Consider the following 12,737-nt stretch of genomic DNA (forward strand, 5'->3'; position numbering starts at 1 on the left):
CGAGTGTGACAAGATAAAAAGAGCAACCGTGTGCACGATGTTAAGGGTCAAGTTCCGACTAGGCGGTGTCGTCAGTGATCTGAAAGGAGAGAGAGACCTTCCGTTTGAGAATATATACGTTTATATGGATTTATCTTTTATTGCTACGATTTGAAATATATTTACATTGGTATAAGCATATGAATAGTATTCATATCGAGATATTGGATACGTTTCCATTTTATCCCCCTATAAAACATAAATTAGATCCCAAAATAGGAATCAATTTAAAAGGAGTAGTAAGAACCTTGACAGTTATTTTATTAACTGTTTGTTATCCTATATTGATTAGTATGCACTATGAAGTTTATTTGACTGCCAGTGCATATTGTAGAGATGTGAGAAAATAACAATTGGGACGAAAGCCAACCGGCTTCGCTCGTTTCTTCGTGTCGATTCGTTACAAATAGAATATTGAATCTGACAATAATTATTACGCTTTTACCGTCCAGTGTGCTATTGATGGGACTCGATACTAAAATATCTTTTCTCTCACACTTTATTTATTGCTTGGAAGGCGGTTTATTTATTAAACCTGGTAATATGTTGCCATACTAAAACTGAAACTGCTATTTAATCTGAAACTATTCCCAAATGTATATATCAGTGACAGGTCAACGACGCCGAACGCATTATTATGTCATCGTTATCTGTAGTTTCCACGTCGAGTGTAGTCAATGAACAGATACGTGCACGGTTAGAGACAGATTATTGTTCGCAGCTACATTCGCATAGCTTAATGTCCGCGTTCTTAATATCAAATCTTCAATTATTTCATTTTAATAAAAGCTACCTTCAGTCATATTCCACTTTTTTTCATCGGCGAGGACTTTTTAACTTTTTATAAGCTCCTGTCGATGCCTACTGGGTATGTTTCACGAATCACGATAAATTATTAATCGGTGCATCCACTTTAAAATGGATTGAACTAAATAATATTGCAGTATAAAAAGAGTTAACAAATCCGCTTTTTTAAAGATTGCCCTGGTAATCCACGATCGATGTTAATTTAGAATATTATCTGTAAAACAAATAAGAGTTGATGGGTTTTAATGGTTGATGGATATAATTTACATTTAATAATAATAAAAACTTACTTATTTCAATTATTCAAGAACCTAGTTGACTTTTTTTTAACTTTAATATATCTACTTAGTTCAATTAGCTGCAGACAAATTAACACATTCTGACAAAGATTGAAATTATGCACCATTCCCATATTATGTTCAGGGGTTGTTCAGGATTTTCAGAAGTGAAACGTATGTTACTTATTTATAAATGGGAGCCTCGGTAATGGTGCCACAAAATTATTTTTGTCATTGTTTTATCCTTCGCATCGATACTAATAGAATTGCTTCGGAGCACGCACACTCCACTATGTTCTAATTAACGGACCACTCGTGTCTATCCCATGATAGTGACGTGGTATATACTTATCAGTAAACGTCGGAGATTGGCGCTTGTCACACCGCACCGAAAAACTGCAGTATCGCGGTATTGAACGCATCATTTGTGTTGTATTTTTAGCTCGGCCTGTCCTGGTGTCGGTCAATGGGTAATCAAATATTAAAAGTTCCATTCGACCTACTTTTCGATGTTTGATTCAGCATTTATATTCCGCATACATGATGAAGTCGAATGCAATATTTTGACGTCATAATGTTTGTACAATGGTGCAGTCACGAGGTGATCAGCTCTGTTAAATCACCCCAAATTCTTATGATTTAACTTCGTTCATTCTTCTTTGTAATACTTGCTCCATTTCTAGTTTAGAGTGGAGGTACATCGCGTAATTCACTCGACCAAATAGCATGGGGCAGTAATTGTATCAAGTGATCCCTCTTGTGTTCTTGTCTAAGTGTTGTGATATTTTAATGTACACCATGCAAAACATATGTGTATCCGAAGATGAGTAATCATAAATTGCTTAGATTCTTAGAATAATTTGATATGCTAGTGTTTTAATTTAGAATTAAAATAAAAAATTTCTATAAAATATTACAAAAGTTAGTTAAGTTACTATGTTTTAATTACTAAGCTGACATCAAATCATCAAACTATCAAATTGACATCCTTGAATACTATAAACCAGCAAATTCATTGTATTATCAGGGTATACGGTGTAAAATACCTCTTCAGTTACCTACTGGGATTGGTCATTTGGGAACATGGGAACCACTGAAAATCAGTGCTGCAGCTCTTAAGCTGCAGAATTCCTGAGTGGTGTCCCTGTTCAGCACACAGAATCACACCTAATTAATGTTAATGTTTTATATTTCACTGTGTTTTTCTATTTAATTTTCTGTTTTTTTTATTTTTATTTTTAAGTCTTTCATGTGTGTTGAATTAAATGTCTTTTCTTTCTTTCTTTCTTTCTTTCTTTACTGTACATTATTTGTGTCGTGTCATGTGTCGATTTTGATTGTCATTTAGATCCTATATCCGGACAAGGGTTCATAGGCTTAGCATTTAACAATAAGCCTTCTGCTGACTGCCCGATGCCAATTATCTCGAACGTTGATGTCCTTTGGTGTATGGATATGTTTTGTGACATAGCCTGGATAATTGACCTCGTTACCCGCTCTATACCCATACATCAGCTATATTCTATACAATTAGTATACTACTACTAATTAATTGACTTCAGAGCCAAATATGATTAACGTTACATTAATGACAATAAATAAGGCTTAGAATGTTTAATTTGAACACTTACTTAAACAGTTACATTCATAAACTAATTGGGTTTTAATAACCATGCCCATTTATATTATTTTAGTTAGAGTTACTATATATATCGAACGTGTCGTTTAATAAGTTTATTTGTGTGCAGAGGCGTCGTCGTCGGATCCCGGAGGGGCGGTGAGCGTGGCCAGTCCTGGAAAACATCGGAAGGGGATAATACCGTGAGTAATTTGTTGTATGAGTACACGCCTTACACTGACACCTTTAATCTAAGATTTTAAATTGTATTTACTACACTACGTTTCTGATAAATAAAGCAATTTTATTTTATTTTACTATGCAATAGTATTCACGTTAACCAAAAGTAGTGTACATTTAATTCAAATACATATCACTGACATTTTGCCTCAAATAAAAGCTTATCTGAATGTCATCAGCTATGTTCATTTCATACACCTGTTTAATAACTTACATACCCATGTAGTACATACTTCTAATCCCGATGCGATGTCAGAGCGAGTGACTAGTCTTATATTTTCGCGACTCAGAAATAAAATGTCGATGAAATTGCCGCGTGAAACTGACACATTAAAAGCGAACCCTTACTTATTTCGTGACGAGATCTTGCGTAGAATTTTATTTACTCAAATATGTTCTCGCATCACTACGAAATCTTGTGTCAAACTTAAGTTGTTATCTAGTTGTATCGCGTATGATCGTTATTTCCCATTAGTCACCTCGTATCTTTCGCGTTCGCTATCTAATTTCTTAGCAGATAGTATGTGCAGTTACTTTGTTTCGAGCCAGCGTGTGTAGCTACTAGCTAGTCGTGAAATGTATGAAGATCGATCGAACGCCAACCGTAATCGCTTAACGGAATGTTGCTGCCATATAATCAGGTGCTATTATCGTCTAGATTTATAAATAATGTCTTCATTTGGACCAAATTATATACATTGTTCTGATTCAAAAGAATCGCCCACTTCTTAGACTAAAATTGGATTCAATTTCATAAATTAGTTAGGCCGGTGAAGAACATTTTATGGAATTACTATGAATAATCGGATAAATGCTTGTGGCTTATTAGTTATTTATATAAATACTTATTATAAATAAGTATCAATAAAGTAAGTACCTAATTGGTTGAAAATTATTAATTAAATTCTATGAATAGATACAGAAATTTATTAATTACTTGAATTCATTCAATGAAATGGAATTTGAGGTTAAAATAATTGTAATATTTATTAAATATATTGGATAATTAGTATTCTTCGCAGGGTATGTACGTGTTATCACGCGTTTGTATTATTAATTAGCAGGTGTCTTAAATGCGGTATGCTAATAACGAATACAACTAAATCGGATCTATATTTTTGTTGAACAATTTATCACAGTACCTTTTTCAAGTTTAATCTTATCGTTATTTTCCTTCACGCTATCTAATCTATTGTCGTATGTTAACAACACTCAATTAAATACAAGTTATGCATAAACATTTTAAGACACAATAAAATTGAATAGAATCGTGTCACCGTCGAGCAGTAAGCATTGGGCACTGAGCATTGAGCACGGGCAGCAAGGTGGCAGCAAGGCGCAGTGGTGATGCTCGGCGGTCGGCATCGCATGCGTGACGCGAGCAGTGAACGGCATTTCGGCGATTGGCCCGGTGACAAGGGACACGAGCTTAATTGATGTGCAATATTATTATAGGGAGCTAGTCTGTTTAGTGGCGGTCGGCTCGCTGGCCGCGGCCGCGCGCCCAGTCGCGTCCGCTCGAAGCGCGAACGCGCCGAATGCCAATGTTTTGCGCGGCCCTTCCTGTCGTCGACCGTCCAATAGATTACAAAATTATTATCGTAATCTTGACGGTTGATAGTGCGGCCCTCGTATTTGCCCGACGCGATCGTAGGCTCCTTGGACTCGATAAGGATATTTGCGCCGATACAGTGACGAGATTATAATATGTGGAATAATTATTTGAGTGTGTACAATAAGTGGTGAAACTGTGATGTGCAACATCGTATTTGGATTTCGTTATGTGGAGCCAAATAGCTTTAGCGAAGTGAGTGTTTATTGTTACTGTCATTTCTTATCTCGCTCTCTGTACTACATTTACAAGCGCAGAACAATATGCATTCTGCTCCTAGTAAGTAGTAATAAATACGCACTTGTTATATGTGCACACTCGTTACACTAACATCTACGCCTGTTCACATTTTACTTACAGTAGTAGGTATTAAAATAATATGTAGTTTGGTAAAATCACGTGATTATTACATAATAAAATAAATTAGGTAATTGCCGTTAATACTCAATGCTTATCATTCATAAGTTCTCTATATTTATAAGCGTGAGCTATTTATTTTAAACGTGGAAATGTCCTTTGTAACCTTGTGCATGTATCAGTAACTTTATACTTAGGTAAACATTTATATCTTTCTAAACTTAGTTGATTTTAAAGTCCCACAAGACGACAATTTATGAAATAACAAAACCAACGAAACAACATCTTTATCGATAAAAGTATTTGAATGTACGGTATCGTACAATATTGTGTTCAAAGACTTTCTGTAATCCCTTTTTGGTTCAGTTCTTTAAATATCTACAGGCATGTGTTTAACGATGCGAATTCTCGAAATATGTATTAGCGCAATTCAACCTTATATCATAGTGAATACTTGAATTTGCTGAGATTCCAAATAAATAAGAATCACGTAAACGTAAGCATCTGAAAGGATTTATTTCAAAGCGCTTAATCAAAAAATAAAATTTCGTGAACATTTTACTGGGTTGTATTTAAACATAGGTGACGACAATGTAATCATTATATTAATTAAACAATTTAGGCATGTAATAGCCTAATAACCCAAGTAATTAATTAGACATTCAGGATGATTCCTGTAAACCCAATCCTAAACCATGCTAAGCTGATTGGGCCGGGCTTGTCATAACAAACACGATTGCGATATTCATTGAATAGTAAACGGCATTGACTATTAAAGACAAACCTGGTCAGACGTTAATTAAAGGGTCTGTCGTCTACCTGAGCTCTGCGGCGAGATTGGAATCGACCATTGACCGAAGCACCAAAGGAAGCGACTCTGAATGACACGAGAAAATTGACGCGACTTTGTTAGCTTTGACTAAAGTCTACAATGGCTTTTCCAATAAGCTTTCCTCTAGTAATATAAATTTATCAAAAATCAGTAGAACATTTCGAATTTTACATGTCATATTTGTATAGTATTATTTAACGAGCGTTCGTTGTTTCTCATTGAATATAGAGCATTGATATTTATTTATTCGCAATGCTAGGTAAAACAATGAAGGATCGAAGTGCGGTGCAAACATATCCACGGTATTTGTTATCATTGTTCGACCGCATTGCGGCGAGCGGTCCTTGAAGTTCGGATACATTGCTTGCCTTTTCTCTGATAACATGTTAATTTCACACCTTTTGTAATTATTACATTCCTTTTCATACAATGTATGCTATTTACAGTATTTCCAATATATACACATATTTTGTCTTATACAGTTAGTTAAAAAATTACAATCCGATGCATGTCTCTTCAGAATCATTTAAAATAATCACGAAATAACGCCTCTGAAAGTAATTGTAGATTAAAATGGAAATTTGATATTTCCTAATGGAAGCATTTGAGAGAATACTCAGATGTGTAAGATATTTCATTGTTAAATTTAATACACTTTCAGCAAGAAAATTCCATTTACCGTCGCGGTGAAAATCTGCTTTATACGTACAGGATTGTTGTGTAGTCCATTATTTTGTCATTTTGAGTATTAAGTTAAACCTAATTTGTTTTTCTTGTATTTTAGATTAACGAACATTGAACAGTTTAAATAATCTCTAATACAAAGTGAGACTTCAGATTTTGTCCTTCTGTAAAATAATTATAATTGGCTCTGGCTTGTATCTGAGTTAACCAAAAAATTCAATTCAGAGATGAATTTTCTTCCGGACGTGTTTAAAAATTTGGTGCACAGTTATTTATTTAATGAACATTTTATATTTTAATGTTTCAACATTGAATATGCTTTATGATAAAGTACTTAACATTATTCAACATTTATCTTCTAGAATATGACGTGTAAAATTCTCGAGTCACGGTGTTTGAAGTAAAAGACAGACTATATAAAAGTATTGAATGCATAGTGTGTGTATTGCCTAATGCAATATGATTCGACATGTATTGAATGCTGCGGTTTTACTTTATAAATTATATTCATATTAATAACATCGATTATGTAGAATTACCTGTAAAACCAACCTAATTCCAAAATAATGACCACTAATAAGTAGTAAAATGGCAATTAACAAACAATTAATTGGATAAATTAATTTAACATTCAATTTGTGGATAATTAATATTTTCAACTCTATAAATATTAGACTCATTAGTTGGCAATTTATTCAGGAGGCGGTGGATTCCGCGTCCGAGCAAGTCGCAAGGAAAAGCTGAAAAAGCGCTAGCCGGAGCCAAGTCGCCCGCGGAAAAACCGGCTCTGAAGAAAGTGTTGTCTGAAAAGAAACTGAAGGTATATTTCAATTTATTCTATTGAGTGAAATTTTCTTCCTTTTTATTATAGGTACACTTATCATCTTTGCATGACTTAATTGAAAATAATAATAAACATGATACACATCCAAAGATAAAAACATTAAATATTGATAATTCGAGCATTGCGCTTAACAATAATTATGTATATCCTCTATCCGATTTGTTATACATCACACAAATTATGTCTCTTGTCTACAATTCTCGTGATTGTTAACTATTAATAATAATCGTTCATAAATTTTTTGTATTGTATGTTTAATGTTCCAAGTAAACAATTTTGAATTTTTGAATTGCGAGATGGTTAATTTACGTTTAGTGTAAAAAGACTAGTTATTTAAAAAGTGAACATATATGTGTAACGTAAGTCCGGTGGTATAGAATCTGGTTGTGCAGTTGCCGTACACGGACAACGGGCGCGCCGAGGAGGCCGGCGAAGGGAGTGTGGCCGCCGCGCTCGACGAGGGGGAGGACGACGCGCCCGACGTCGAGCTGCCGCCGCCGATGAAGCCGCTACAGGTAACACCACAACACAACACGACACACCACAATAGTACGCGACAGAACAACAATACACCACCACGATACAAGATTAGTACGCCACGCTAAAACCACACCGAACAAGACCGAACCTCAATATACAACGCTATATTACAGATATAAGGCCGCAAAACATCACATCTTATAAAGTAGCGTAACATTGAAAAATGGTCCTTCGAGTCTAACAGAAATCTACCCAAAATAACAGCAGTGTAAACATAAAATCATAATACGTAAAATGTATGCCGTAAATTCTTAGCAACATCGTTGAAAGGCGTCGGCGAGTGTTTAAAATTAACTTCATTCACAACAACCGCTATCTATCGCTATGATAGACAATTTTTGGGTCAAGCGTACGATGATGTCATTATGCATTTAATAGATACGTAGAGAACAGAATTAACCTTAAAGTGAAGTTATAAAAGACTCTGAATTAAGTGGCTCTCTATATCAATTAAGACCCAAAATAACCGGTGCCTAAAATAAAATCTATAAATATTCCGCCGTTCATACAAAATGTCGTGTCGGCTGTTCCCTTTTACACACCGTATTTCTTTTTTAAACACCGATACGGATAGAACACTAAAGATTTGAACTCTTCAATTTGACTTTAATAATTTATTATTATGATATCGGTTTAGCTGACACCGTTAAAGCGTCGCACTTTACCGATTGGGTGTTTTTCGCAAATCAATATATAAATAATGCATATCTGAATCTAGTCGGGTATTATAATACACGTAAATGTGACACTTACTATACAATAGGTTTGTAAACAAAGTGACTATGTATGAGTACGAGTGTAATCTGTATTAAGTTACCGAGAATCGCTTAACGACTTCCAAACAGACGCCGTCAAGTCGTTATGTGCAAGCCATTAACAGAAAGGGGAAACGATTAAAATCATGTGTTATATTTTCTTTATAAACCCTTACGCATTTAAAAAAATAATTTTTCAATTTAAAGTTTTTTTGCCCGGGGTGCTTTCATTACAAAGCTTTTAAATGAAAATCCCAGTCGCATTACCCTTTACAATGAAATTAATAAAACAAATTGTTGTTGACACATTCACTGTTCGGTTAAATCGATTATAGCCTTTACCGGGTGGATAATCGATCGGGACTCGTGGTAAAAACAAACTACGCATCGGAGCATTTTAAATGTTCCATGATGTTTAAATCTTAGTGTTCATCTCGCTCTTAAAGTCTCAATATCAAACGGACTATTAATAAATGATAGTTGAAGTAATTTACAATGTACTAGAAATAAATGTACAATTATAACTAATAACATTAATAGCGTCCTTATCACCGCGCTCTAGGAATGCCATGAGCTTACGATACTCTGGAGCGGCGGTCGATGACCGTCAGCTGCGAGTAGATAAACAAACTCTACCTCGCTGTGCTTTCAGCGAATATTTGCAACAACTCTATAAAACATACCGACACTCCATCCAATTTATAATTTTTTACACGTTCAATAAATAAACGCAAAAGATATTTCTCGTTTAGCATTTAATAATTGTGGGCTTTTAAAAAAGTACGTTTTTTTCTGGGTGTTCGTTAACACATTATATGCATAGGTATTTTCACCTTGTGTATTTCCTCGGTGCGGAGCGCAACTCAATTTGTCCGGTCGAAGGGGACCGCACTGATTGCCAATCACCGAACGCTCCGTATCGTTTCATGTGTTGTTTGTATGAAACTCCCAATGATGACGTCATAACAATTTTTACAATTTTTATTCATACCAATTTACATGAAAATAACACAATAATTTATCTGTGGTATTTATGGGGAATTTTTGTCCGTACTGAACGTTACTATTAAGTATTACTACGCCGATCGTCCTTATGTAATTTTTTTGCCGAGTTCCGTTTTCACATATTTATTGCAATTATCGTTCAGACTTTAGACTTAATTAAGCGAGATAAAGCCAGCGATTTTAATGAGCGTTGCCATAACCAAAGAAGAGCTTTACACGCCATGTAATGGATACATTTTCACTTTATTACATCACTGGCCCTTTATGTATAAATGAATAGCTCACGTCGGCCTTCCTCGCGTTATCGAATTAACGTGAATATGTGATGCAGTTGTGAATATATGAATATGTGCATTGTGCAACCTACTGGGAAACAAGGGAGTGGAATTGTCAAACGGATAATCTTGTTTAGGCCTCAAGCCGAATTTCATTTTCTAAATTATTTAGCTATACTACGTAATCACTTTTGGAAATCAAAAGGGGTAAACTTATATACTAGTTAAAACCCATATATAATAAAAATGATGAAATGTTTATTAAACAGAATTTCTTCATTTAATGAATGATAAATGTATTGAAGCCATTTCTTGAAATAATTCGCTCATCGATAGCCCTGACCTTCGTAACGCATCGCTCTCTCCTTCCAATAAAATTCCAATCGAGTGCGCTATACGATAATGGAATGTGTACCTTGAAATGCATTCGTCGTTGTTTTTAAACTTAAATGCTAAACTGAATTTAAAAAAGAAGTGAAACTTCAGACACCTCCAAGATCGGTATTGCCATGATGTGACCTTGAAATTATACTCTCAACGCGCCTTAAGAAGTTTCACTTCAAAATTTTAGTAGAAACTAGTACTCGTTATGTTGATAAAATATGACAAACGTTTTGCATACCACTAATTAATTACCATACAATTGCTGATATAAATAAGGAATTCACAATGTATGGAGCTGGGTAAATGTAACGCTCTGTGTGTCCTGTAGAACCCGCCGGTGCTGCAGCAGCCGCCCACGCCCGCGGCGGCCGCGGCGGCGCCCACTACGCGCGTGAGTACCACACGCTTCACCCACTGCCCCCACATCCCTAACATTCTATACCATATCCAATGATTAACTTTCGAGCTCCGTGTCTAACTTGTAACTAACCGAGGTGCGCGTAGGTGCTTCACACTAAGGGTGTTGTTGGTGACATTTTCAGAACTCGTTGGCAATGGACGCGCTGGAAACTAACGGTGGTCCCGCGGATATCGCCGAGATAGAACAAATTGTCAAGGAAAAAATGGTTCGAATCACATCAATGCATGTAGTGTGCATGATTTTTTGTCAGTTTTGTTTTCACTCTTTGTTTTCGTCCTTCTAATTAATATTGTGACTTTCGCATTCGTTTTTATAGTGACGCTTCTCTATGTGTTATTTTTACAGTGCTAATTCTCTAGTACGAAAACTTTGTCAAAGAGAATGCATACATTTTTTTAAAGTCTACGCTCACGTTTCACTGCATAAATTTAATATTACTAAAAGCACTCGGTTGAATTCTTTAATTAAAAGAATGTCCGCACGGTCTTGTTTGAGAATTGCCTTAAAAATGTATGTGCAGAAACAATAATTAATCTAACGAGGCATGAAAGATATGAGTGGATATATTAATTCTAGATGAGCGAACAAAGAGTGAAAATGAGTCTAGCAAGTGTGTGTTTTATAGATGACTTTGTGGTTTTAAAATTGAATTTGGCGCAAACCTTTGTTGAGCCCGTTATTACGTTCGGCGAGTATTATTTGGGCTCTCATCGTCGGAATAATAAATGTCTCATCAGCTTGTGGTTGCAATGTGTTCGGTAAATACATGTTTGTGCTATTTGCTTTGCACATTTGATGCATTTATGTATAAATGTTATATACATTATACGAAAAATGTAAGCCGAGTTATATATTTTTAATATTTTAAGACGTCTGGTCGCTTCGCTTGAACAGCTCGCTTTAAGTGCTTCTCTACTTAAGCATGCATCATATTTATGTTGTGTTTGTTTTTACATATTCATAATATTGCTAGTTTAAATCATAATAGTTTGAAATAACGCAAAACTGATAAAATATGTTAAAATAAATATTACTTATTTTTTTACAAAAAATGTTATCACCGTATGGAATTAAAAAACAAATACTCGTCACATTTATTAACTTTAATTTAAATACTCTGTATATTTGGCGATAGCATAAATACAGAATTTACATTTTTACCTTTGTACAACTTCAATAACCTTATCATGAATTCACTGTACCGATAACATCGCGGCTGACTGAAAACGGAAACTTATCGTGATTAAAAAACTCACAAAGACCCAGTTTAATTGTTAATGTCGCAACTGGTTCGGTAACATCGGGCTTAATTTCCCGAGAGTGAGCCTAAAACTTCATTTGCCAGAATAAAAACAATAAACATTACCTTGCCTCATAATTTTACGGCTTAACGGTGCGCCTTTGTGTGAAAATGTTTGGTAAAAATATTAAATCGTACCCGCTTTTTGTGTTCGTATGCGTCCCTGCCTGCCACGGAAAGTAATAATGTGTTTGAGTGAATTAGATAGTTGTACGTATGTACTTGTCAGTTATATCGACTCGGTGACTTGAGAGCTTTGGTGAAATATTTGTATGTGTAAATAGGAACAGCATGGTGGAGCGGCTACCACTTCAGGCCGCTCGGAAGGCGATGAAGAGCCGAGTTCCGCAACGCCGGGCGGCGAGAGCAGCGAGAGCACTCTGAAGAAGCGGGAATACGTTCTTCGAGAGCTGTACGAAACCGAAGAGGTTTACGTCTCCGATCTCAGACTCGTCTGCGAGGGATATATGAAGCACATGATGGTACGTATTATTCTATTGGAGGGTTTGTGAAATGTATGTGTTTATTTAGCTATTTTTTTATTTTGTAAAAATTATCATAAACTATGACACTTGAACGCTACTAGCATTTGAAGATTCTCTGACCACAACTTTTGCACAGGATCCCAACGCTGACCCACCCATCCCAGAAGGTCTCCGCGACCGTCGGTTACGCATGATCTTTGGCAATATCGAGGCTATTTACGAATGGCATCGCGAGTAAGTAGCTGGCAACTATTTGCTAAA

General features: G+C 35.5%; 1 protein-coding gene across 10 annotated transcripts in view; it reads left to right on the top strand.

The window, feature by feature from the left end:
* LOC123705411 (triple functional domain protein) overlaps positions 1–12,737 on the top strand; it is a 101,860-nt gene that overhangs the window by 70,967 nt on the left and 18,156 nt on the right. For 5 of the 10 annotated variants that reach the window (XR_006753304.1, XM_045654158.1, XM_045654162.1 and 2 more), the window contains exons 31-37: positions 2,873–2,945; positions 7,167–7,287; positions 7,689–7,826; positions 10,599–10,661; positions 10,813–10,896; positions 12,276–12,473; positions 12,613–12,710. Coding sequence is in view for 9 of the 10 variants with exons in the window: in XM_045654158.1 (XP_045510114.1) it covers positions 2,873–2,945; positions 7,167–7,287; positions 7,689–7,826; positions 10,599–10,661; positions 10,813–10,896; positions 12,276–12,473; positions 12,613–12,710 (775 nt within the window). In the remaining variant the exon portion in view is untranslated. The remainder of the gene's footprint in view (positions 1–2,872; positions 2,946–7,166; positions 7,288–7,688; positions 7,827–10,598; positions 10,662–10,812; positions 10,897–12,275; positions 12,474–12,612; positions 12,711–12,737) is intronic. The other 5 variants (XM_045654164.1, XM_045654165.1, XM_045654163.1 and 2 more) reach the window with 4 other exon arrangements.

This window comes from Colias croceus, chromosome Z (assembly GCF_905220415.1).
Source record: "Colias croceus chromosome Z, ilColCroc2.1".
NCBI lineage: Eukaryota > Metazoa > Arthropoda > Insecta > Lepidoptera > Pieridae > Colias > Colias croceus.